Here is a 25,762-nt window from a genome sequence, read left to right as displayed (position 1 = left end):
GCGACGTGGCGCCGCCGCCGTGAGACGAAGCTCCGCCCCACACTGTGATTGGCCGAGAAGCCGGCGGACGCTGCGCCTGCGCGGCGAGTCCTGTCACTCGGCGCATGCGCAGAGCGGCTCGGCTGGCGTCAGGCACGGGGCGGGAGTGGGCGGCCGCTGCGTTTCTCAGAGGCGGCGGGGCTGGTGCTCGGTGGTGCTGCTTGGGGCAGCTCGGCGTTCTCACGGCTCCCGCCTGGGGGGTGAGACGGTTTCTGAGTTCTTGAAGGAACCGCAGGCGTTGTGAGACGACTGAGAGCCGTGAGCTCGCCGGGGGCTGCCTGGGGGATGGTGCGGAGCCGCTGTGAGGGGAGATAGCCGAGGTACTGAGGGGGGCTGCGGGGCAGGTGGGTGCCCGGATAGCGGATTGAGTGGGAAGAGCGGTTAAATAGGAGAGTTAGGCGGGATGGTTAGCGAAACGGATGGATAAAACGACGCGGGGTGTCTGACAGAGGCATCTGGGTGTCAGCTGCCAGTCCTTGTGCCAGGCCTCTGCATTGGGCCCGCACCGCGTCCTTGTCTCTGAGCTGGGGAGGAGTGGTTCAGGGGGTGGGCCGTTTGGCAGAGGAAGAATTGATTGGATGGGGTTAAACGTTAGGAGGAAATTTTACTCAGAAGGGGCAGAGGCCCTGGCTGTGCTGCCCAGAGCTGTGGTGCCCCATGCCTGGAGGTGCCCAAGGCCAGGTTGGATGGGCCCTGGGCAACTGGTGCGGGACAGCCAGCCCATGGCAGGGGTTGGAACTCAATGATCCCTTCTAACCCAAGACATTCTATGATTCTGTAATCTTAGAAAGTTACAGGCTTAGCCTTGAAAGATGTCACTGTGTGCATAGGTCAGCACTAATACCACGATGGGGCTGCAGTCCTGCAGCAGTGGTATGGCTCTTGGAGGTGGCACTTTGCAGGTTGCTTTTATTGACAGGGAGAGTTAGGTTGCAGCAAGGAAACTGTTAATGCAGCGTAAATGTCCTTTGTTTTTAGGTCATGTCACCTGGGGTCGTGATTTTAGTAGTTCATATTAAAGTTCAGTAGGGATGGATGGAAGGCTTCTCAGTTGTGATATTAATAAATCCAAGTTTGAAACAGGATAGTGAGAGAGCCGGAAAGTAAAGCCAAAAATGAACAGTGTTACGAAGTAGTTCAGCTTTGTCAGTATCAGAAAGCCAGCCTTGTAGCATTTGCGGTCACACAGACTCACCAAGGTTGGAAAAGACCTACAAGACCATCCAGTCCAACCATCCACCTATCACCAATAGTTCTCTTTGAACCAAAGAGAACTATTTGTTTGAGGGACACCTCAACACAAACCCAAACATTCCTACGGTCGGACTTAATCTTGAAGGTCTTTTCCAAACCGAGCGATTCTATGATTGTATGATTGTGATGTTTGTGTGTTTTGTTCCTATGAGTGCTATCCTGGCAGAGAGCAGCTTTCATTGTGTCCTCTTGCATTTTCAGTGAGGAAATGAATCGAAGGCTGATACTGAAGTTTGAAAATCTGATCCATTTCCGTGGTGCTTGCAGACAGTTGCACACTCTTCCCTGCAGGGGAGTTTGCAGAGCACAATGGAAGCCTGTACAGTCATCTGCGTGTCCCACACGTTCTGTTCATCCATATCCACAGTGCTGGCAGAGAGACAAGTTGGTCAGAGTTGCCTCGTCACCATGCAGATATCTAGCTACTAAGGAGGTAATTCACAAAACCCAGTAATCTCTGGTTTTATGTGAAATTTCAAAGTGCAAGAAATCAATCTGGGCATTTAATAACAGAAAACAAGGATGCTTTATTAATGACTATACAGGAGCTATTCTAATTTTTTTTTTTTTTTTTTTTACAAAATGTACTTATTTAAGGCTGTATCGTGACTCATTCTCAAATATTGACATGAAGTACTTTTACCAGCAGCATCATGAATCTTTCAAAGGCAGGAGAAAATGATTTGTTTTCCTTCTTTTGGACGATTGAAATTTAAAAACGACTGAAGGCAGTGTGGATACACATGTGAAGTGTTCAGTAGGATGTTTAAGTCTTTCATTTATCTTAGTGTTGTAGACAGAAGGACTGTTTGCAGCGTGCAGCTTGAGACCACTGTCTTTTTAATGTTGTTTTTATTACTTCTTAGTTTATGCCAGCTGTGTGTTCCTATGTACATGTCTAATTCCATGTAGGAGAAGAAAAAGGACAGAAGGAAATTACCGATGACCAAAGGGGAAGTGGAGATAAGGCAGCAGATGACTGTTGAGGAACTTGCAAGAGCAATGGGTAAAGACACAGGTGAGAGCCTCTCTGTTCAGGCTGCATTTCACTGTGGTGTGTCCATCACTCGTACCACTTTCATGAATGGTGAATGCCATCACAAGGCATTCTAAGATGGTGTCAGTGGTTACCAGTCCGTCCCTTTCCAACGTAGGCCCATACCAAATCACTTGTTTCATCAAGTTTATTTAACCAGAGAGGAGGAAGGTGTTGGTAGGCATGATGTCAGGCTGAAGAGGAAAAAATGCCAGGCCATCCAAACTGTCAGGGAGGACATTTCAGTGTAAAGAAGCTGGAATTCTGTTCTCCAGCAGATGGGCTTCAGATCTGGGTAGGCTGCTCTCTGGTTGTGCTCCCAGAGGGCTGAATTATATTGTGGGAAGAGAAACATTGCATCCTGCTTTGTTGAAGATGGATCCCTGTGAGTTCAGAGTTCAGGGCTAAGGAGAGAAGGAGCAGAAGAGCATCTGCGTGCAGTCCAGCCCTTAGATCCCTGCCTGGGAGCAGGAACTTTGATTTAGGAGCAATCTGTGTTCCATTAAAACAGTCATTTGACTGACTGGTGTCAAGGGTGGCTTAAGAACTTGCCCACGACACTTTCCTCTTCAGGTAGTTCCCTAAAGCTGGATTGCAGAAATAGGCTTGTTTCTTTTAACCCCATGAACCATTGCTGTCTGTGGCTCAGTCTAATCATTTTTCAGGGATGTTCTAAGGAGTTATTAACATGCTTTGACCGTTGACATTTGAAATAATTACACACCTTCGTAACTGCAATTCCTAATCTATTTTATCCAGTTCAATACCTTTCTGCAAACTTCCCTCTCAGAAACAGAGAACCAAGAGTCTGTCGCATCTCGCTGTGTGTTTCAGAGAGATTTGTAATGATGCTGAAGTCCACGTGTAACTTCTTGATTATTGCAGCATGCTCTGTATATCCACTACCAGAGAGAGTGGCATATGAGCACGTTTATCAGATTTCCTTCTTCCTCACATCACGTGAGGCGGTCACTTTCCATAGACTTTGTAGATAGAAGTTATTCCCTGATGGATCTGCCTAAAGCAAGAATGCTTTGCGAGTGAAACTTGTTGGTACAATCTGAGCTGCTCACAGACAAACCATCTTTGTGTGTTTCAGTCCCACGTGCTTTTTTATGGGATTATTAAATGTCTTTCTCTTTGTTTCAGATCATATTTATGAAGCCCTGCTGTACTCAGATATTGACGTCAATTCCCTGGAACCAGATTCCATTTTGTATGAAGACTCTATCAAGCTGATTGTTAAAAAATCAGGAATGAAGTATAAGTCAGCAAAACTGAGAGAGGAAAAAGAAAGAGAAAACAAAGATGCAGTGAAACGGTGAACTGTGAACCATTCCTCCTTGTTCTTTTCAGCCTATTTGCTTCTCCAAGGGTTGTCTGTGTACTGTGTTTTCTTCCAGCAGTGTGTAGATGGTACCTGATGTGGTCATAGTCAGGAAGTATGCACTATAGATAGTGCCACAGGTATTACTTGTGACACTGATGCTCAGATTGATTAGTTTTAGGTGTTTTTCTAAGTGGTCCTCTGAAGTAAAGCCAACTCTCCTTCAGTGTTCTGAATTGCTGCACTAATTGATGCAGCAGGAAGATGGAATGCTAGGAGGGCAAACTCGGATTTAGCTCGGATTTGTGGTTATGGTGGGGAGAAGCTAGGCTTACCTCTGCAGTGCTGGCACTTGGCACTGGGTTAGGCACAGGGGGCACGGGGTGGCGTGGTGAACTGACCTGATGTTTATGAAACATCTTTTGTCTTGCTTGCAGACCTCCTGCAGACCCGGCATTCTTAACTCCTCGGCCCCCCGTTGTTACTATAATGGGCCACGTCGATCATGGGAAAACAACTTTACTTGACAGCCTGCGGAAAACTCAGGTGGCAGCCATGGAAGCAGGAGGCATCACGCAGCACATTGGTGCTTTTCTTGGTATGATCCAAGTGTACCTGTGTGTGTGTGTGTGTGTGTGTGTGCGTGTGTACGATGACTTATCTTACGTAGCAGGCTGACTCGCTGACAGGTCACTGGGGAAATATTGCAGCATACCCATTTTATATGCAAGCAGTGAAAAAGGAAAGCATGACTTGTAACTAGGATAGAATAGTTCAGTTGGAAGAGACCTCAAGAGATCCAACTGCTGGCTACTTCTGGGCTAGCCAGAAGTTAAAGCATGTTACTGAGGTCATCATCCAGGTGCCTCTTGAGCACTGAGACACCTGGGTCATCAGCCTTTTGTCTTAGCTTACCCAGTGCTTGACCACCCTCACAATGAGGACGTTTATCCTAACACCCAGTCTGGACTCTGGCACAGCTTTGTGTCGTTCCTGTGCTTCCTGTTGTTGGTTAGCAGTGAGAAGAGACCCTTCTTCCCTCTCTGTTTGTTCTTCTCAGGAAATTATAGAGAACAACCAGATTACACAGTGATCTGCTTTTCTCTCAACTAGACAAATCCATGTAACTGTGTGGATGAAACTTTGAAGTGAATTATGTGTCCAGTTGAAATTAGACTGTTTTGGATTATGAAAGATTCCAAGATGTCTTTTTTTTTCTCCTCTTAAGAAGAAAAAGCACTCTTGACCTCCATGCCAACAGTCACCTGTCTGCCTAAAATGTCTTTTATTTTTTCCCCCTGTAAGTCCTCAAATGAGTAGTGCTTAATTTACGGAAGGTCAAATAAAGCTATGTGAAATGCTGATTATAAAATATATCATTTATTCACAGTGCATCTGCCTTCTGGGGAAAAGATCACTTTCCTTGATACTCCTGGACATGCAGCTTTCTCAGCCATGCGAGCAAGAGGTGCATATGTGACTGACATCATCATCCTGGTTGTAGCAGCTGAGGATGGAGTGATGCAGCAAACTATAGAGTCCATTGAACATGCTAAAAATGCAGGAGGTACCGTGTTCAACTTGTTAATGTTACATTTGTAAATGAGTGGCAAGCCACAGAGTTAATATACAAGGTGTAATGTTGCTGTGCAGCTCAGTACCGAGCACTTTGCACACCTTTATTCACCTCTCAAAGGAAACTGCTTGAATTTAGAGCCATAATGCTTGTGAAGAAACTGCCCTCGTCCTGCTGCCTTCTCCATGGGGAAGGTGTCTAAAAATATGCTGAATGTTACACTAACACCGAAAGATATTGAAATATTTGTTTCAGGATTTGCAGATTTGCCAGAAAAACATGTGTAGTTTGTAGGTAGCTTTGTTTTCTTTCTTTTTTTCCCTCTCTTTACTACTGTGGTTCCTCCAAGCCCCTGCTTAAGATAGCTCAGTTGCCTTTGGTTTCCTAAAGTTGCCTAGGGAGTAGATACCAAGTGAGCTGATTTGTTTTAAGTAGCCACAGTCTGTTCTAACTTCTTATTGTAACTGTGCTGGTAGCAGTGAGTTTTTGTTAGCTTAATGATGGGTTTGTTCTCTCATTTTAGTTCCTCTCATCCTCGCCATTAACAAGTGTGACAAACCTGAAGCTGATCCTGAAAGAGTGAAGAAGGAATTGCTGGCTCACGATGTGGTCTGTGAGGAGTTTGGAGGTGATGTTCAGGCTGTAAATATTTCTGCACTCAAGGTAAAGTTTTGGTCAAACAACAACTGATGGATGTCTAGCACGTGCATCCATACACTTGTTTGACAGTTGGAAGATGAATGCTTGTCTTTCTGGTATCAGACACGTTACCATGAGCTGTTGCCTCTTCTCAGCATCATTTTGAACCTCAGATCTTCAGCGATCACCGTTGATTCATTTTTCCTTGGGCAAACTGTGCTTACTAATGTGCCTTGCAGAATGGAGCAGCAGCCTGAGCAGCCTGTCACGTTGTTTACTTTGCTGCCATCTGTGCTGTTGGTGCTGTGTTGTCACAAGTTCTGAACTGAATGGCAGATCGTAGTGCTGATTTCGACTTTGGATCCTTCTAATTTGTGCATTACCTTACTTCTATTTTGTTTTGTCCCATGCAGGGTGACAACCTGACAGTTTTGGCAGAAGCAACCGTTGCTTTGGCTGAGATGTTAGAACTGAAGGCAGATTACACAGGTCTGGTAGAGGGGACCATCGTTGAGTCTCGCAAAGACAAAGGGAAAGGGTGAGTTATCTGTGTTCTTTACAACTTCAATGAAGAAGTTTGTAACAGTGCATCAATACTGTGTAGGTGTTCCTTACCTCAATTTTTAGGTTTAAAGTTGTACTTAAAAAAAAAAAACAAACAAACAAAAAAAACCCACATAAAACTATAGCTAACGAAATCATAATTCTACAGCATCGTGTACAGAAAAGACATTCCTAAAGTGCTTGAGCACAAATCGTTGTATTACTAAAATGAAATCCTGTAAGTTCAGGAAATATTTTCAAAAAACACATCTGTTCTAGCATTTCAGCATCACTGAGGAGTAGAGCTGACAGTGTTCATAGTTATAATGTCACAAATATGGCACAATTTGCAAAAAGGTCTGACATTTTGCTCTTCGAACTGCTGTAGTCCTTTTGCATGTTCTCTTTTAGGAAGGTGTGTTCTCCCCTCTTTAAAAATAAACTGAAGGCTGAGAAGTTGTGTTGGCTTTTGTTTGGTGGTTTTTGTTGGTTTTTTTTTGAGTGAGGAGGAGCAGGGATTCACTTCATGCAAAGTTACTGAAAGATTGAAGATGTCAAATCTTGTGTTAATCTGCAGAAATGAGGAGTGCAGCCTGGGTTTGGTTATCATTACAAGTCACTTTAAATTTTTCTTAGCTTGCTCATAGAAGGTGTCACAGCAATGTTCTGCCTGTGGTCGATCACCAAAACATTTCTTTATGCTGACTTACCTGTGATAACCCTGGCTACTTTAGTTCACGGAGAGTTACTTGAATTTGGTCTGTTCTTTTTTTCCCCCTCTGCTTTCCGCTAGTCCAGTTACCACAGCCATCATCCAAAGAGGAACTCTGAGGAAAGGCTGTGTTCTGGTTGCAGGGAAGACCTGGGCAAAAGTGCGTTTCATGTTCGATGAGAATGGCAAAGCTGTGGATGCAGCCTCTCCCAGCATCCCAGTGGAAATCATGGGCTGGAAGGAAGTTCCTTCAGCAGGAGATGAAATCCTTGAAGTGGAATCTGAGGTACAGAAAGAACTGTGTAATGGGAAAGTCATACTGCAGAAAGATGAGAAGGAAGGACATAAGGGTTTTCTTTGTTTATATGTAGAATATACATATTCAGAAAATACATACATCTTCTAAACACCCAGCATAAACTGGTGAAAGATGGGCATTAAGGCCTGAGTCGGGCTGTTTCAAAGTTAACCTGGGATATGTTTTAGTGTCTCTGCTTTCAGAAAGGCTGTTTTCTCTTTTATGTGACCATGATGTGGCTTTACCTGGAGAACAATCCAGTGCTGAACAGTATCTGTGTTGTAATTTTATGAGCTGGTTTAAGAGAAGAAACAAAAGGATAAAATGGGGTTAAGGGGGAGATCTGTGCCGTGATTTGAAAGGTGATGTTTTTATTTTTTTCGTGCTCAGCAAAGGGCACATGAAGTTGTGGCCTGGAGAACATATGTTGAACAACAAGAGAAGATGAAAAAGGATGGAGAAGTTATTGAAGCAAAGCAAAAGGAACACAGAATGGAATATGAGAAGAAGCTACAGAGTTTAGCCCATTTGACCTGGAGACAGAGAAAGGCAGCCCTGTACAAGGCCAGCAAGCATCTCATGCCCTTAAAACCGAAAGAGAGAGCAGAAACGGACGAAAATGTGCTGTCCATAATCATTAAAGGTGCTCTCCTGTTCTGTTTACTACTGCATTGGTTCTGTGCTTCTCAGATGCTCAGTCTGCAGCATAGTTCTGAAGCATTAGCAAAACTTCAGTTACCAGAAGTTTGATCAGTTTAAAACTGAACAGAGTATTGAACATCCATCAGGAAGGAAAGCAGGTCAGTGGAAGTGCTGTGGGTGCACATGCATGTGTGTGTAGGCAGGCTATTTGAGCAGCAGTACTGCATTAGCAGACCAGAGGAAAAGAACAGCTACATATTAGTTGGTTTGACCACCTGTACAGTACTGTGTGTGCATTAAAAGTAACAGCTGAGAAACTGCACAAACTTGACCTGAACAGTAGGTGTGGATCTTCTGGCCCTATTATATTTATTCCACTTTTGTAATGAAGAGGCTTTTCAGATGTGCCTTAAAGTACTGCAAGAAACATGAAGAGAGTACTAAGTAGAAGATGTGGGTTATTTTGCACAGTGTAGAGTTGCCTTAATTCTCCAGTATCACACTGTTCATACGAGGTCAGCAGCGCTGCCATTTACACACACAGGTGATGTGGATGGATCTGTGGAAGCTATTCTGAATGTTCTGGACAGCTACGATGCAGATGATGAGTGTAAATTGGATGTCATTCATTTTGGAATGGGAGATATCAGTGAAACTGATCTAAGCCTTGCTGAAACATTTAATGGTGAGTGTATGTTTAAAGATAAACTTACAGTTAGCAGAAACTGAACTGATACCAGTCTGACATTGAGGAGGTGGCAAATGCTTTCGCTCACTTTAAAAAGTCATTCTTGGTGATCAGTTGCTGATTGTTATGTTTGACAGGTGTTGTTTATGGATTCAGCGTGAAAGCAAATGAAACTATTAAAAAGATGGCTGCTAAAAAGGGAGTAAAAATTAAACTTCACAACATCATCTACAAACTTATTGAGGATTTGAAAGATGAGCTGAGTAGCAGACTACCCCCATCCGTGGTGGAAAACACAATAGGTGAGTTTTCACTGAGTGTTCAATTACATTTTTGCAGCCTCACATCTGTTCTCCAATAAAATGTTCCTGCTGCTATCAGATATTTAATACTTCTCTATAGCTGCTTTCCTGTTTTGGTAAAGAGCTTTGGTAAGTGGAATAGTGTAACTTGGTTTTACTTAATTTTCTTTTTTATTTTTTTTTAAGGGGAAGCTTCTGTTCTTGACATCTTCTCTGTAACAGTAGGAAAAAACAAAGTTCCAGTAGCTGGGTGCAGAGTACAGAAAGGGCAGCTGGACAAGAAGATGAAATTTAAGTTGATCCGTAAAGGGAATGTTATTTGGAAAGGTAAGCAGGATGGCCCTGTCCACAAGTACTGGTTCCTGTGAAATTAGGAGTTGTCAGATGTGCTATTCAGAATGGAATTATTGCAAGAACAGAAAAGTGGTGGTTGTCATACCTGTTCCAAGCCACCATGCCTGATAGAAAATCAGCAGCAGCCCTGATTCACCCACTAAAAAGCTCTGATGCCTGACTTCCATTAGCTGCACGTGCTCATCATCCCTAGGATTTCTTGCTTTCATTTTCTAGCTACACCTAAAATCTTAACAAGGTAAGACAAGGAACACCAAGCATCTCCATGCTCTGATGCTGTTAGTGAACTCTGCCTCTCCTTCTCTCTCTAGGATCTTTATCATCGCTGAAACATCATAAAGATGATGTCCAGGTAATAAAAACAGGTATGGATTGTGGATTAAGTTTGGACAAGCATATGGAATTCAATATTGGAGATGAAATCATTTGTTATGAAGAAAAAGAAATTCAACAGACAACTTCCTGGAATCCAGGGTTTTGAAACAGGGTTGGATACCTAACACTAAAGGTCGTGTCCTGTTCCTGCCTTGAACTCTTTAACATTAAATGAACTTAGTTATGGAAAAAACTGTCCCTGTACCTGCTGCTTCTGTATTGTTCCACTCTCAAACCTCATCCACCAGTCAGCTTATGTCCTTGGAACACAAGATTACACTAATAACAAGCACTTCATGTTTGTGAAACAAGGTACAGCTATTTCTGATGCTTGTCTCTAGGTTTCTGAGCAGCCTTCTTCCCCCACACTGGTACTGTACCATTTTTCAGAACATGTCAGCTTTGTGAGGTCTGCCCTCTGCCTAGCACAGAAATGTGACTTCAATTTTTTTCTATGTCCTGATTTTCCTGGTCAGAACTGCAGTAGTACCAGCTGTCTTCTCATTTCCTATTTAACAGGCCACTTAGAAGTTTTTTCTCATCTGTCACCACTACCCCGTCTTTCTTTATAAAATGCAAACTCACTCTGCCCCTACAAAACCAATTCCAGGACTAATTTACTCACATTTTGCAGATGCTATGAAAAACAGGTAGAAAATTACTGTCAGAGCTGACCAGAAATGAGGAAAGAATATTTTGGTAAGCTTAGGAGTGTTTCCAAAATGTGCATTTCATACACTGAATCTTAAGTAGTACACAGATGAGCCACACAAGTAGAGGTGGACAGGACTTTGGCCAATGAGGTCTGCAGGATTTCATCTCATTTTTTTGGGGAGACTTACCTTAAAAAGGCATAGAATAAAATTTAAATTAAAAAAAAAAAAACAGCTCTTTTAAGAGCTGGTGTTTTCACACAGATATATTCCATGCAGCAGATACTATAACTCAATCTTAAATATGAGTTAAAAAATGCAACATTTTACCTGACAAACCACCACCTTTGGTTAATAAGCTTTGGTTAATAAGTCATCTATAAAAAATGGTTTGTATTACATTTTCTCCAGTCACAGGCATTACTCAATGACTTAGAGAAGAAAATTTTTCTGGAAGATAATCTAGCATTATGATATTGCTGCATTCTAGAGCTACAAAAAACATCTTAAAGGCACTCGTCAAGTTGGTGCTTCAGCTCCAGACTGAAATGACTTCACTGGAGGTGGGAGCGACATCCAGAATTTAAAACCCTTCTAGCTTAGCAGAGAGGAAACACCATGCAGAAATAAATCCTCACACAGTCTAGAATTTGAGATTTTTATTGTCTAGTACATTTACTTGTCTTCAGGTTTATTGAAGCAGTAAGTCAGACAGCACTTGCCACAGTAGTGTCTGTCGAAGTGGCTGGCCATGAAGACTCCCGCCCCGCACTCCTCAGAAGGGCACTCTCGGCGCAGACGACTGATCTTGCCGTTCTCATCCACCTGCCAAGGACAAAGAGGCCACACCTCACCTGTACTTGCCACATTCAGCACTAGTTATTTTCAAGTACTTTTCTTCTACAAAGTATTTTCTGTAAATGTTCCTCTGTCAGAATTGTCAAAGCAAAGTTCAACAGTGCCTGACTGTAGCAGTCAATGATGGGATAGTTGCAAATAGGATTTTAAATACACCTGGTGACACACAGGCTAGTTACAGGCTTCACATGCTATAACCAGTCCCTCTTGCAGTGAGGCCTATGCTTTGCCAACCCTCAAGAGGTAGCTCTACATACCTTGTAGTACTTGAGCACGGCAAGTTTAACCTTCTTCCTCTTGTGCTTGTTCTTCTTGGGGGTGGTGTAAGACTTCTTCTTTCTTTTCTTAGCACCACCACGCAGTCTCAGCACAAGGTGAAGAGTTGATTCCTGTTTATGAAATACACAAAACGCTTTCTCAAGCACAGTAGTATTTAAGCAGGTTTTTTCTTTCATCTATAAGAGCATTTAAGCAGAATTTCAAGTTCCAGCTAACTATGAAAGTTCTAAAAGGATTTTTTGCCATTTAGTCTGCAAACGAACCTGCTCCACAGAACCATGTGCTGCTGCACTCCAAAGCCCAAAAGGGCTAAATAATTTTAAATTTGTTGTGTCCACATTCCTCATTTCTATCTGAAACTTCAGAACAGTTTCATGATGCAACCAAGCTAACTTGTTGCTGAAAATGGTGAATTGTTCTTCCACTTCTTAGTAGCACCACTGCTCACCTGGCCTCACAGTGAGGTTAACCTGGCAGTACTGTGCAGCAATTTAAAGTCGCAGCACCAAGAGCCAGGGCTGGCTGAGCAGAAGCAATGCAAGCTGTTGGAAACGTCTTGCTTCTGACCTGCACCTATGGGCTGCATCAAGCCAGGAGTGCCAGCGAGGCTCAGTGTGGGTGGAGCACTGAGAGCAGCACAGACACAGCCCGTTCCCGTGGCTCAGCTCAGCGCTTCCTACTCACTTTCTGGATGTTGTAGTCAGACAGCGTGCGGCCATCTTCCAGCTGCTTCCCAGCGAAAATCAGTCGCTGCTGATCAGGAGGAATTCCTACCAGCGAGACACAGCGAGAGGGGATAAGCAACGCGAACCACATGTGGATCTGAGTGAGAGCGGGATGCCAGAAGCGTCTTCAACTCACCTTCCTTATCCTGGATCTTAGCTTTCACATTCTCTATAGTATCAGAGGGCTCGACCTGTGGTGAAACAAAGCGATGGAGAAAAACAAACAAACAAAAAAAGCCCGCAACAAGCCGAGCACGCAGCCTGCCTTCAACCGGCCCGGCCCGCACCGCCCGCCCTGCCGCAGCGAGGCCTTGCCGGGCCGCCGCCCGCCCTCAGCCGGCACGGCGCTACGGGACTTCACCTCGAGGGTGATGGTCTTCCCCGTGAGGGTCTTCACGAAGATCTGCATGTCGAGGCCGGCACCCGCGGGAGAGAGGCGGTGAGGGGCGGCCGGGCCGGGGCCACGCGCGGCAACGGAGCGGAGCTCGGCCGCGTCCCGCTCGCAGAATGGCGGCGTGCAGAAAGAGCGGCTGGGCCGCACGCACGGGGTTTCAGCAGCGCCGGCCGAAGGGCGGGAAGGGGGCGGGATGGCGGGAAGGGGGGCGGGGCCGGGCGCACTGAGGGCTGCCGGGAGTTGGAGTTCGTGAGGGAGCGGGGCCGGTTCTGTCCGTGTCTTTTGGACCAGACGGGGAGGTGCGGTGTGTGAATGTGTAACTGAAACACTCACGTTTCCAGATAGATAGGGATGAAGGTGGCTGCCTCTGCTTCTGAGCCGTGAGGTAGTTTGATGTTTTGAGGGTTAAAATGAGTCTGCAGAGCGTTTACTAATTGTGTTTCACCTCATAGGGCTTACAGTAGTAACGGCCTGACTTCAGTCCAGCAGGAATATGAGGCGTTTGAGGCTGTGCTGCCGTGCAGTGAGACGTGGACAGGCTGCAGAGGTGGGCAGGGAGGAACTGATGAGGTTTAACAAGAGCAGGAGTGGAGTCTGACACCTGGGGAGGAATAACCACATGTATCAGTACAGGTTAGGGGATGGATGACCTGATGGAGAGGAGCTCTGCGTGGAAGGACCTGCAGGTCCAGTGGCCAGCAGGCGGTCCATGAGTCAGCAGTGCACCCAGGAGGGCCGGTGGGATCCTGGGGTGCATCACTAAGAGTGCTGGGCAGCAGGTGAGGGAGGTGACCTGCCTTGGTGAGGCCACTTTTACAAAAAAAAAGTCCTGGAATCTGAGTCCACAACTGTTGCTGTCAGAGCACGTACGTGGATTTTTCTTTGGTTGTTTCCTCAGAATAAAAGCTATTGAGAAGAATTCTGCAAAACCTGAAAACACGGTATTAAAGGCTCAAATTGTGAGGGAGAGGCCCTTTGAGACTTTGGCACCTAAGAGAAAATATTATGTGCTGTTAAGCCCATCCCAGGGAAATCCAGTTTTCTGGTAGTGTGAGCCATTCTTCCGTGTTCAATATAAATATTTTTACATAATAACAACAGTGATAATCACTGCATTGTAACAAGTCTTACTATTAAAGGCTGAGGCAAAGAAGGCATTAGGTACTTCAGCCTTGTCCTTATCCTTGGTCACCAAGCTGCCCTTGGCATCCAACAACAAGGAGAGACTGAAGGAGCTGAGGCTGTTTAGTCTAGAGAAAAGGAGGCTGAGGGGAGACCTTATTACTCTCTTCCAATACCTGAAAGGTGCTTACAGTGAGAGCAGGGTTGGTCTCTTCTCACAGGTGGCAGGATGAGGGGAAATGGCCTCAAGTTGTGCCAGAGGAGGTTTAGGTTGGATATCAGGAAACATTTCTTTACAGAAAGTGTTGTTAAGCACTGGAATGGGCTCCTCAGGGAGGTGGTTGAGTCACCATCCCTGGATGAAACCATTTGGATGTGGTGCTCAGGGACGTGATTTAGCAGAGGGTTGTTGGAGTTAGGGTAGTATGGTCAGGTCGTGGTTGGACTCGATGGTCTTTAAGGTCTTTTCCAACCTGAATGATTCTATGATTCTGTTGTAATATCTGTACCTGTAGGATGCATATCCCTTTGCTGGAATGTAGAAGAGCAGTGAACCAGTAGAAATAGGGAGTTTTATACCAGAAGAATAATATATTCAGAAAGTCTTTGCTATTGTGAGAAGCTGCCAGTGGCTGAGGTAGGGCCTGTATGACTGTCTTTAGGCAGCTTTAGTGGTTTCTGTCCATAAAAGAGCGAGTGAAAGGAGCCCGTGAGCTGAGAAAAACATGCAGCAGTGCTTTCTATTTTGACAAAGGAATTTGAGAAGAGGTTTCAAGATTGGGAAAAAAAAAAAAAAATCAATTTTTTGGGTATATTTGTGACTCGATTTTCAGTCGACATAAATACCATGAATCCATGAATTTTCAAATGGAATGTAGAGAAAATCAGATATTCAACTCAAGAATCTGATCATGTTTCTCTACCAGAGAGAACCTCGCTGCACAATCTGCCTCATCAAGTCATCACTTTCTGGAAGTACAGACATTTGAGAAGAACTGCTTTCAAGGATGAAGCACAGGGAGAGTAAAATGTCATCAGAAATCTCTGATGAATGGCTCAGAGCTCACTGAGAATTGCAGCCACTGCCATCAAACCAGCCTGATGCAGCAGTGTCACAAAAACCTGGTCACATATCCTACTGGTGTGACGTTTTTGTTGCTCTTTTTTAGTATTTTAAATATTTTTTGTATAGCTTTCTTTAACAGTGAATGACCGAGTGCACCCTCAGTAAGTTTGCAGAAACCAGGAAGGCTCTGCAGAGTGGTATGGATAGGCTACATCAATGGGCTGAGATCAACCACAGTAATGAGACTAATCTGCACCCACTGACGTTCACCTGAATATTTTGAAACGTGAAAAGAACGTTGTCATGGTGCTCCAAGTTAGCAGTTCACAAGATCAGAGTTAATATCATAAATGCAATAAGTGCTGGGATGTGGCCATGGACAATAAATCAATCCTTTATCTACCTACTGAATGTCTACCTTGGCCCTTCAGAACTGAAGGCTTGATGAAGTTGGGGGTTTTTCAAAAGCATCCAGATACCTGAAGGAAATTAGACACTACTGGGCTTTGCATTTGTTGCAGATGTTTATGTACAGATCTTATCTCTAATATAATCCCTTGTTATTAAAAAATCAGGATTGGTTTGTCAACTCACCTTCATGATGAAAGCTGATGGCAGCTTACTGCAGCACTGAGTGCACATGGGATCTCTCTCCTTGCATGCACTCACAGGAGCTAAAAAACACACAGATACATCCAGTATGCAAATATTCATGCATTTTCTGTGAATTCCAAGAATTGCTATCCATATTAACATCTAATACTACGCATGCACTGTGTTCATATGGGGTTTTTGCAAGGGGTGGTTGTTGGGTTCAACTGGGAGATGCTATCCAGCCAAAAGGTCGTAAGCTAAATAGGTCACAACCCTCATTTGGTCACAGACTACTCACAGAAATTGGCTGCTGACTAAGTATAATGTTGTGGTGCCTGTAGTACCAGCCCAAGCAGGGCACGGTGTACATCTCCACAGCTTGTGGAACGCTGAGACTCTGCTTTTAGGCTCCAGATGTCCTGCTTATCACAGAAAAACAACCTTCCCCAGATGGAATGTCGGCTTGCTGAAGATTCTGAATTAATTGCTGGGCATCAAAGCTCTCAAGAATTTCCAATGTTGGAGCCTGATAATTGGATCCATTCTTAATAGATTTTAGTAAGTGTCAAGCAAGCCACTTTCGTGCTTAGGAATTTGCGATGAACAAGAATTGTTTGTTGGGTTCAGTAGTTTACATTTAAAATTCCAAACTGAATATAAGAAAGCTGTAAGGCACTTTCTTTGTGCTTTCTTCTCTGTTAAGGATGCACTCTACGAGACAGAAAGGGAGACAGCTAACACAGCTATGCTTTTCTTACTGTTGGAGTGGTGTTGGAATAAGATGTAGGTTGGGGAAAATAGTGGAACATAAACAGTTATGTGCAGCTTTTTTTTTATTAATTAAAAATGTTAGGCTGGTGAAATTATCACTAGCTATTAGGCTTCCCGATGTTCTAGACAAGGGCTTTTAAATCACTTTGGGGCTCCAAGTCTGCAGGAGCGTAAATCCCTGTTCTACCCTCTCTGTTTAGTGGAAGACAGGGATGGTCTGAATGTTCAGTGTAAAGCTGTTCTTATGCAGTGCCAAAACTGTTCTGTTTCTGCTGCCTGCGTGTAAGAGAGAAGAGCAAAAACCTGTCTGTTAGTTTAACAGTGTTCAGTGTTACTGGCGGTGTCAGAGACTGAAGCAGCTGAATACGTTGTCCTGCATCTGGAAAGGAGCCACAGGAGGGCATGGCTGCACTTGACAAAATGAACACTTTTTTTTTTATGGGCTTCCACTCAAGTTTGAAGGCGCTCACTGATAACTGAAAAGCTAATATTTGGGATCTGAATTTAAAAACTTCAAAAACTGAGTGGTCTTAGCAAAAGATGTTATGTCCCAAAGGCATTAATTAGGCATTCATAATCTCATTTCCTGTATTTTCACTTGAAAAAATCAATTGTCTGGCTTACAGACTCACCCGCATCCCTGTGAGTTTTATCATTATCTCTCTGTGGTTAAATGCTGTGATGAATCCCGTGCCTTCAGTTCTGAGCAGCCTTAATTCCAAGTGATTAACATGGCATCTGACATGACTTAACCTCACAGAAGATTCAGTAAGAGTTATGTCAGAGGCTTTTGGTGGGTATCAGCAAAATAAGGCTAGGACTTAGGTAGTCTTAAATAGTAAAGGTACTTCTCTGAGTGTTCAACCAATGGCTTCAGCTGTCTTAAAGGAAGAAATCTATCTTGGTTGAAGTATTTTGACACTCACAGACACAAGTACTGCAGCTGGACACCTTCCAAAAGTGTGTTTTGTCTGAAAAGCAATCACATCTTGTAGAACACTGGGTTACTCAGCAAAGCTATGTGCTTCTGCTCTGAGAATAACACAGAGTACATCATCCATCTGATTTATTGCCCATCTCATCTTTTCTTCAACTAGCTCCTTTAAAACAAAGCACAAATAAAGATACATTAATAGATGTCCTTTTCCTGATGCTAAATCCACTGTTAAATTCAGTATGAGCATAGATCAGATGGGTGACATCAACAGCAACTGCTGAGAAATGCTTTTTGTTTTGTTGCTGCCAACCTTTCTTGCAGCATTGCAGGTTTGTGTCAGTCTCCCTTCTCTTTTGCTGTAGTTAAAATCCATACAGACAATCTTTGCACACCTTACTGTGAAAAATGGAATTGCTGAAAGGTGAGTTTCTTTCACTTTATTGCTGATGCCAGTGCCAGATCCACAGTTTAGAACACAGCTACACTAAAAACATCTTCAAACTGTAAGCCCTATGCCTGCACTGAATCTCTGCTATTTAATTTATGGAGATAGGACAAAATGACATTTAAATTTCTAGAACTGTGTCTGTCTCTACTTTTTGGTTTGGAGAAATCATGAAGTTCTCAGAGAGATGTTTTCCTAATCCAGATTGGATCGGTTTGAAATAGTGAAAATCCCACTGGAACAGCCCAGAATCAAATGATCTGTAGTAGGTTGTATCTCTGGTGAAAGCTGTCTGAGAAGAGCAACAGCATTCATTGAATCACAGAACCACAGAATCACTGAGGCTGGAACAGACCTCCAAAATCATCTCATCCCGCCATCCACCTACCACCAGTATTTCCCCACTAAACCAATCACTAGCCCAAATTTTAGTTTTAAATTCAGATTCTAAACCATCTTGTGTCAGCATCTAAATGCCACTTCTTTGTCTTAGTTCTAGCCTGTGTGTAACCTACTAATGCAAAAAATACTCCCCAAACTTTCCATCCTCCTCTATTGGCATGCCAAAACTGGTATTGTTCTTGAAGTAGTAAGACAAACCGTGCCTTATGGCCACCCTGAGAATCATAAAATATCATTTTTATGAATAATTTAATATAATTCCTAGTTTTTATGAATAATTTAGTATCACGTTGCAGGCCGTGGCGGCTCCTCCCAATGGCTCTGGATTGGAGTTGCAGTGACACAGAGCAGCCAGCAGATGGCGCTCTCAGCACAGTCAAGAGAGGAATCCTCGTGTGAATCGAGGCAAACGCCAGGCGTGCAGAAACAGCGCTGAGAATTCTTTTACCATCGAGTATCGACCGCTGGTCCCTTTTAGTACACGTATATGAGAATGTCTACGTGCCAGCATTTTGCTTACCTGGAAATGTGTTCTCAGTGTGGAAGGAAATTGCCACATGACGCTCAGGAATGGTATATGGTAATGACACACATTTCTCCATGCTTTCCCAGCTTCTATATGTTATGCCTGTGCTTTAGTATGGTGCTGCAGGCAGGTACTGCTCAGGGTTTCGCATTGGCTTGGCTAAGGAAAACTGGTGCAAGTGCCTCCTTATTCTGAAGGTTCTGAATAACCGGGCATTGTCAGTATAGGCACGCCCTAATGCTTTGGTCTTTGTGTTGTTTTTTGATGGTAGGTCAGGAGGGTCACTGTTGCTACAGTCGTAGTACAGATGAGGTTATCGTGATCTTCTAACAAAGTCTTTTAACATATGAAGCTATACTTTGGCTACGTGTATCCAACTACTCCTTGGATGCCTGTGGGAACTGAGTGATTTGAGGACCATATTGCACAGTGAGAGCCAGCCCTGGAAGTCTTAGCCTGGACCGGCTGCCAGCAGATTCACTGGGTGCGTGTTGGCAGAGCCTGCTCCTAGTACAAACAGGAAGAATACTGAATGTCATCTGCTGCTGCCACTGTGCTATGTGTTCCCAAATAACGGATGTCTCTATATCTAAGCTAGATTTAACTACTGCTGGGTTTTTCCTTTATTTGATGTTTTAGCCTTTTTTAAAAGTTGCTGGGCATTAGGTGTTGTGTGGATGCATTTACAGAGTTCAGATTCACAGGAGAATTTCCTTTAAAAGAAAAGACTTAAAAGTCTACAGAGTCTGTAAGTGTCAGAGGTGTGGATGAGGAACAGCAGGGTACCCAATTCCCATTTTCAGCATATAGAATAATATTTCCTATAAATACAAACCTTAAGTTAGATATCTAAACACATAATTCCTGGTTTAAGTTAGCATTAAGCTTTCATAAGTAATGCATGCCCCTTTGTAGTGTGTTTCCAAATCCTTGTGACCTATTACTGCTCTGAAGAGCTTGTAATTTAGGAAAGTTTCATTAGATGTGCTGTTTGTAATGAACCTTAGAACTTCTTTCTGTCTTTGATAGATTTGAACCCTAATGCTAACCCTAGCGGCTGGTACTGCAGTGCTGTAGGAAAAACATCAGCTCTGTGTGCCCAGGAAGCAGGACCTTGCTAGGATGCCTTTGCAGTCATATCCACTGACCTCATCTTTTCCAAGGTAGGATTTCATTTAATTTAAGCTAATACTGTACATTCTGTAGCTCACCTGCTGTGCTGTGAATGGATTTCAATTGATGTTGAATGCCAAAAGGCATTTAATAAAATTCTGTTTGAAGGCAAGGGGGAAGTAGGAGGTGATAGTGATAAAATAAAGTGAGGAATAAAGCTTTTGAAAACTCTGGTTATGGTCACTGTTCTGTCAACACAGTCAGGAATAAATGACTCACGTGATGCATAATCTATGTAACATTGCAGCACGATTTTGCCTAACACTCAAGTGCCCTTTCCCTGAATTACTGCCAGCGAATTCCTAATTAACAAGGTCGATTTTCCCTTTTCTGCTTTTTACTGTCCATGCCATAGAATCACAGAATCACAGAATCATAGAATCACAAGGTTGGAAACGACCTGCAAGATCATGGAGTCCAACCATCCTCCCATCACCGTTGCTACCACAAGCACTAAGCCGTATCTCACAGCTCCTCATCCAGACTCCTCTTGAACACTGCCAGTCCACCACCTCCCTGTGCAGCCATTGCAGTGCCTGACCACTCTGTGAGAGAAAAAGTTCTTCCTCATGTCCAACCCAAACCTCTTCTAGTACAACTTGCGGCCATTCCCTCAGGTCCTGTTTGTTGCCTGGGAGAAGAGGCCAAACCCCTCCTCATCACAGCCTCCCTTCAGTTGCTAACCCTATCTTTGGATTTAAAGTTATTTGGATCTATGTGTTTTATTCAGCAAAATTCTCAGTTACTTCATTCTGGGGGGGTAGAGGGGGGAAAGCCACCGCTGCTGCTGATTGCCAAGCTCTAACAAACTGACTTGATCACATCCCTAGTTGGTTGGTGTGCTGCATTGCCCCCCTCCAAATGCAAACCTCACATGGGTCAGCCATAGGTATATGTATCAGTTTAATGAAGAAATTAGGCTCTTACAGGAGAGGTGCCACATTTGTGGGGTTTTTTTGTTTGTTTGGTTGGTTGGTTGGTTTTGGCCCCTTGTGTAAAAGAGGATTTCAAATTACAGATGTGAGAACAAGAGGAAATGTTACGAGTTCAGTTACAGAGCCAAGCACCCAGGATACTTACTGGAAGGAGGAAATGATAAGCCACACTTTCTGCCTTGTTGAATTCTTCTCTCTTGCAAAAAGCTCATTGGAAAAAATACAAAGCTCTTCCAAGATCCACTTGCCAAGTGAGTGCCCTTACTGCAAATAAATTGGTTTTGCTCCAAACTCCTTTGAGAAATGTCACGAGGGCTTAATAATACAATTTCTATTGCATTCTTGTCTTTGTGAGATGGTCTGTTCTGATCTCTCTCCAGCAAGTTTTATGGAGAAAAGGAGATGGCTAAAAATGAAGGTAAGTTTTTTTGTGTGCTTTTCTTCTTGCTTTCTTGTATTCCCTCAGCCCAATTATCCTCATACCTCAAATGATAGAAGGCAGGGAACAATCCTACCCTGGCAGAAGATGAATGATATTAGCACTGTGACTTAATACGGTGAATAAGGTCTATTTCCATCCTGCTGCAGTCCCATTGGAACCTATGAGTCACACTAAGAATGCTTGGCCTTATGTCTCCTCCTTCACTAAATTTTATGACTGTGAGTCTCCCTTCTGTGTTTCAGAGCTGTACAAGCAGTTTCCTGATTTGCACCATGACTGAAGCCTTTAGTAAGTAAGAGCCATTGGAAAAGCAGCTGTGGACTTACCTAGCCAACAAACTGAGCTCTCCCAGGCACTACTGCTTATATCCTTGTATCATACAGATGCCAAAGGTAGGTTTGATAATCTGGAATAAATAGATTTTGAATGAAGATCACAATGAAAGTGACATCAAATTTAAAAGGTCACATCATTTTTCAGTAATTCACCATTAGCCCCTGATGGAAGTGGAACTTCTGTGTTTATACTGTTTCTCTTATTACTGTTATTTCTGGAGTGCCACAGTGGCTGCAGTCATTTAGGCCTGATGATTTTTGTTCACTAAGTGTGGTTCTAATGATTGTTAAGAAGCATCAATGCAGAAGTGCAGTGCTCTGTGCTCGAGGTGATACTTGGCACAAGTGCAGGAAATGCTGCACAGCTTTCCTTCCTGCAATCAGTGGAGCTGCAAGCAGTAGCTTAGTGTTGTTTGGATCATAAACCATCTTGGAAGCAGGGAGGCAACTCCTGGTGTTTCATGTACTGTAGGAACACGAGGCCTTATCAAAGTAAAGGCCTTATTTAAAAAAGTAAAATAAACTTTTTCAATAAGACAGTACTAGAAAAGAAATCTCTGCTGGGCATCTTGCAAAGATTAGTCCTTGTATTTGTGGTAGTGCTGTGACCACATTCTCATTTTACCAGATATTGCTCAAATACCAGGAGACGGGCAGCAGAGATGAAAAGAAAACAAAGTATGTGTATTCAAGGATGTGGAAAGGTCACTGATAGATGTTTTTGATCTGGTTACTCTTCTGAATTTTAAAATAAACAAAGAAAAAAGCGAAGGGAGAGTGATGTGTTGATATCAGTTGAAACATTTAGAGGGGAGTATTCCGATTCAAGAGATTATCAGCTCATAGAAACACAGTCCATAGAATGCATCTTAAAGTCCCCCAGCGCCAGCTGCTGTGGGCTGGCTGCCCCCCACCAGCTCAGGCTGCCCAGGGCCCATCCAACCTGGCCTTGGGCACCTCCAGGGATGGGACACCCACAGCTCTCTGGGCAGCAATGCTAAGGCTTCACTGCCCTCTGAGTAAAGAATTCCCCCCTAACATCTACCCTATCTCCCCCTTCTTTTAGTTTAAAGCCATTCTCCCTTGTCCTGTCGCTATCAGACTATGTCAAAAGTCGCTCCCCTCCTCTGCCCCCCCTGAAGCTCCCTTAGGTACAAGAAGGCCACAGTGAGCTTTCCCTGGAGCCTTCTCTTCTCCAGGCAGAACAAGCCCAGCTCCTTCAGCCCTTCTTCATAGGAGTGGTCGGTGCTCCAGCTCCCTGAGCATCTTCGTGGCCCTCCTCTGGATGTAGGGCGGTTGACCGCAACCCTCTGGCTGTGACAATCCAATCGTTTATCCGCCAAACAGAGGGTATTCAAATCCAATTTAGAGACAAGGCTGTGGTGTGTGTCCATAGCAAAAGCCTTGCAGAAGTCCCAGTAGACCACCTCAGTTCCTCTTTGAGTTCATTTGGTCTATTAGGACTGGAATTAAAGAGCAAGAAAGATGGCTGTTGGGTGAATATCGTCCAGGTTTGTGGGTAAGCTAAGCAGCTACTTGTTTGGCAATCTTATGTTTTGGGCTATTTTATTTATGCTTGAACAAAAATGTAAGGTGGCTGCTAGATGCCCCTGTGCCTTGCAAGGAGCTGGAGGCACCTAACCCAGCTCACCTGTTAATTTGCTGTGCCTGCTGCCATAGCTATCACCAGGGTTAGAATGCAGTGCTATTGCAGACAGCTCACAGCTGGTGAGAGCTCTCTTCTCCGCTGTTGCTCAGGCAACAAGCTCAGTCAGGCACAGAAAGAACTGTGGGAGTGGAAGGAGGAAGGTTTCCCAGGGAGGTAGAAAGGGTGGAGGGCAGAGGAGGGGGGAAGGTAGATATTGGAGAAAGTATTTGCCATTATTATTGCATAGACAACGGAGAAAAACAGGGTATCAGAGGTTGCTACAAAGCACTTCAACTGAGCTTATTTCTGCATCTCCCATTTGGCATATTTTCTTCCTCTCTCCTGGGTTTTGCAAGAGATAAGATGTTAGAATTTTCCCCTGTAATTTTTCTTAACAAGTCATTTAGTTACCTTTACTGGTAAACTTAGTATGAATCATCTGATCTAGTCAAATGCAAGCTGAGGTTTCTGTTGGCCGACAGCAAGGCTGTTCAGGCATACCCTTGCATCCTTCAGGGGAAAAATAAGACATGGAGGAGCTGTTGTTGGCACCTGGAGCACCTTACAGCTCTTGTTACATGAAGGCTTTTGGGAACTGGCTTGCTGGGCAAGGAAAGGTGATGCTGTGATCGTCCTTTAGGAGCAGAGAAAATAATAACTAAACAGCAGAACTAAAGAACACCCTTTCTATCAGTGTTTCTACAAATGCATTTGCAGTATCAGTATCATTATCAAAAGTGTTAAAGGGGAAGAGTCATTACTTAAATTCATTTAAACTTAACACCAACGAAGAATAAACAAATTTCTTATTTTAAATATTCCTCTTCACCACCATTTTTAATAATTATTCTTATTTCATCGCTAACCAAACATTAACACAAGGTAGGCTTCACTGCATACTGCCTTTGCAATTCTGATTTCCAATGAACTGCTGCCAATCTGCCAAGCTGATCACATCTAATAAGGGCTGCAGGCTTATCCACCTGAAGGCTAACTTCATGCATATCTTACTGCTTCTCTGTTAGCTGGTTTGCAAACACACACGCATCACAAAGCTATACTTTGTCTAACACTGTCCATATGCAAAAGAAGTGTTTTATTTTTTTCAACTTGCATTGTGGTCAGAGATCCTTTTGATCCCTAGATGGCTCTTTTTGTTCTTCAATGTATTGTTTGAGTCAACCTTCTTGTTTTCATAGTAGTTTTGAGAAGGTTTTGATGTGAGAGTGTTATGGGAAGAACAGGAGGTGAGAGCTCGTAAAAGGGAAGCAGTTACTTGGGGTTTTGTGTGTTATGGTAGAGCATCCAGGGTTTCATATTTGAGAAGCTGCTGCCAGTTCTTGCTGCCGGTGAGAGATTACTCCATAAAGAATGCAATTTTCACACAGTAGAGTACATAAATTGTTGCTTTTGTTTTGTTACCTCTTTAGACAGTGAAAGAATGGGTGGCTCGTGGAAAGGAACAGCAAAGGAGAATACTGCACATAAGGAGAAAAAAACTGACAGAAGGAAAAAACTGAAAGAACAGGCTTCGATGGCAGTGAGAAAGGAGGAGATATAAGGATGAAGTTTAATAGTATTTTTGAACATGCTTGCAACAGAACAGCGACAAAGGTGAGATACGTAGGAATGATAGAAGATAAAGAAATTTAAGGAAGCACAGAAAAAAATTGAGCTGGGAAAAATAATAATAAAAGAAATGGGTGTTTCTGGATAAGCAGTGGGAAAACGACCACTATATTTGAAGGAGTGTCAGAAGGCAAACATCTTTATTCTTCAGGTAGGAAAGACTGCCTCCCAGTGGCCCATCGAGTGATGGATGTAATAGCTTTTCTGTGTTTCATTTTGAGTTGCTGTTGGTGCTTTCAAAGAGTGATGTGGCAAATATCTAGAAGAAGGGAGTCCTGGTTGTTGCTGTTGTGGGTTTTTTTTTAAGTATATTTCCTTTTTCTGTGTGTTTTCAGTAAAATGAGATATGGAAACCCAAAGAATGAGTGGAATTATTTGCAGTCATATGAGTATTGAAGCATCAGGAGAAAAATAAATGACACTGATTGTGTGGAGGTATTTCTTAACAGAGTGAACATGGGGAAAGTGTTGCCCGTGGGATATTAAATTTTTGTCTTCTGGGATATTTGTACCTGAGATGGGCAGAAGAGCAGAAAGGGGACTGGTGATATCTGAGAGTCTTGGCTGTGTGAGCGTGGGTGATGCAGAACCACAGTGCTGCACCATGTACAGCAGAACCATTGTGTTGCTATGAAAGCACTGCTTTCCCTGCATTTGCAGTAGGTCTGTATCTTAAATTAGGCTCAGAAAGAAGTGATGTTGTGTGAATTTGAATCCAAGCAGTTGCATTCCAGGCTGGAATCTGCAATGCAATCAGGATCTGACAGCTGCTTGTGAAATGTCTGAATAGAGAGGTTATATTCAGAATTATCCTTCAGCACCAAGTATGGGCATAAGTATTCTTGTGCAGAAGGATTTATACATCTCTTATGAGTTGCACATCCTAAATCCTCTTTACCCCGAGATGCATGCAGTGCTGGTTTTAGTTATTCTTGGAGTTGACCCTTTGGTAAAAACACATTTGGGAGGATATAATCCCACAATAGTTGTACACGTGCTGCTGCTACACCCAGCTATTAAAAATACTTCTAATTTCCATTCAG

General features: G+C 43.5%; 2 protein-coding genes and 1 long non-coding RNA gene across 4 annotated transcripts; 2 read left to right on the top strand and 1 right to left on the bottom strand.

Annotated features, from left to right (window-relative positions):
- The first annotated feature begins 153 nt into the window (after positions 1-153).
- MTIF2 (mitochondrial translational initiation factor 2) lies at positions 154-9,978 on the top strand. 2 transcript variants are annotated; one of them, XM_042826412.1, is made up of 14 exons: positions 154-359; positions 1,495-1,726; positions 2,206-2,311; positions 3,479-3,650; positions 4,094-4,254; positions 5,047-5,223; positions 5,756-5,895; positions 6,285-6,409; positions 7,208-7,412; positions 7,815-8,067; positions 8,611-8,751; positions 8,892-9,056; positions 9,243-9,383; positions 9,722-9,978. In XM_042826412.1, the coding sequence occupies exons 2-14, from the start codon at positions 1,502-1,504 to the stop codon at positions 9,889-9,891; spliced, it is 2,181 nt and encodes a 726-aa protein (XP_042682346.1). In that variant the 5' UTR covers positions 154-359; positions 1,495-1,501; the 3' UTR covers positions 9,892-9,978. The 2 variants fall into 2 exon arrangements, with proteins under 2 accessions (XP_042682346.1, XP_042682353.1); XM_042826419.1 differs by lacking the exon at positions 154-359 and having other exon boundaries at positions 1,638-1,726; positions 2,160-2,311.
- Positions 9,979-11,082: 1,104 nt separating this feature from the next.
- RPS27A (ribosomal protein S27a) lies at positions 11,083-12,788 on the bottom strand. The gene is made up of 5 exons (XM_042818636.1): positions 12,662-12,788; positions 12,437-12,491; positions 12,260-12,345; positions 11,554-11,685; positions 11,083-11,263 (listed from the first exon to the last, which is right to left on the bottom strand). The coding sequence occupies exons 1-5, from the start codon at positions 12,707-12,709 to the stop codon at positions 11,114-11,116; spliced, it is 471 nt and encodes a 156-aa protein (XP_042674570.1). The 5' UTR covers positions 12,710-12,788; the 3' UTR covers positions 11,083-11,113.
- Positions 12,789-18,019: 5,231 nt separating this feature from the next.
- LOC122160246 lies at positions 18,020-25,269 on the top strand. The gene is made up of 5 exons (XR_006168763.1): positions 18,020-18,611; positions 19,587-19,720; positions 20,749-20,916; positions 21,350-21,499; positions 24,521-25,269. It is a non-coding gene; the product is annotated as an uncharacterized LOC122160246 (long non-coding RNA).
- The last annotated feature ends 493 nt before the right edge of the window (positions 25,270-25,762 follow it).

This window comes from Centrocercus urophasianus, unplaced genomic scaffold (genome assembly GCF_019232065.1).
Source record: "Centrocercus urophasianus isolate 14NV4802_14NV808 unplaced genomic scaffold, USGS_Curo_1.0 seq_10, whole genome shotgun sequence".
NCBI classification, from domain to species: domain Eukaryota; kingdom Metazoa; phylum Chordata; class Aves; order Galliformes; family Phasianidae; genus Centrocercus; species Centrocercus urophasianus.
Note: the sequence above shows the minus strand (reverse complement) of the source record. Positions and strands in the feature narration are given on the sequence as shown.

What these genes read in the sequence shown, in the direction of transcription:
- MTIF2 (XM_042826412.1), top strand. Translation starts at nt 1,502, where the DNA reads ATGAATCGAAGGCTGATACTGAAGTTTGAAAATCTGATCCATTTCCGT. An exon ending in AGCAATGGGTAAAGACACAG is followed by an intron (nt 2,312 to 3,478) that starts GTGAGAGCCTCT and finishes TCTTTGTTTCAG; the next exon opens with ATCATATTTATGAAGCCCTG. An exon ending in ACATGCTAAAAATGCAGGAG is followed by an intron (nt 5,224 to 5,755) that starts GTACCGTGTTCA and finishes CTCTCATTTTAG; the next exon opens with TTCCTCTCATCCTCGCCATT.
- RPS27A (XM_042818636.1), bottom strand. Translation starts at nt 12,709, where the DNA reads ATGCAGATCTTCGTGAAGACCCTCACGGGGAAGACCATCACCCTCGAG. An exon ending in GGAAGACCATCACCCTCGAG is followed by an intron (nt 12,492 to 12,661) that starts GTGAAGTCCCGT and finishes GTTTCACCACAG; the next exon opens with GTCGAGCCCTCTGATACTAT. An exon ending in CTGACTACAACATCCAGAAA is followed by an intron (nt 11,686 to 12,259) that starts GTGAGTAGGAAG and finishes TTTCATAAACAG; the next exon opens with GAATCAACTCTTCACCTTGT.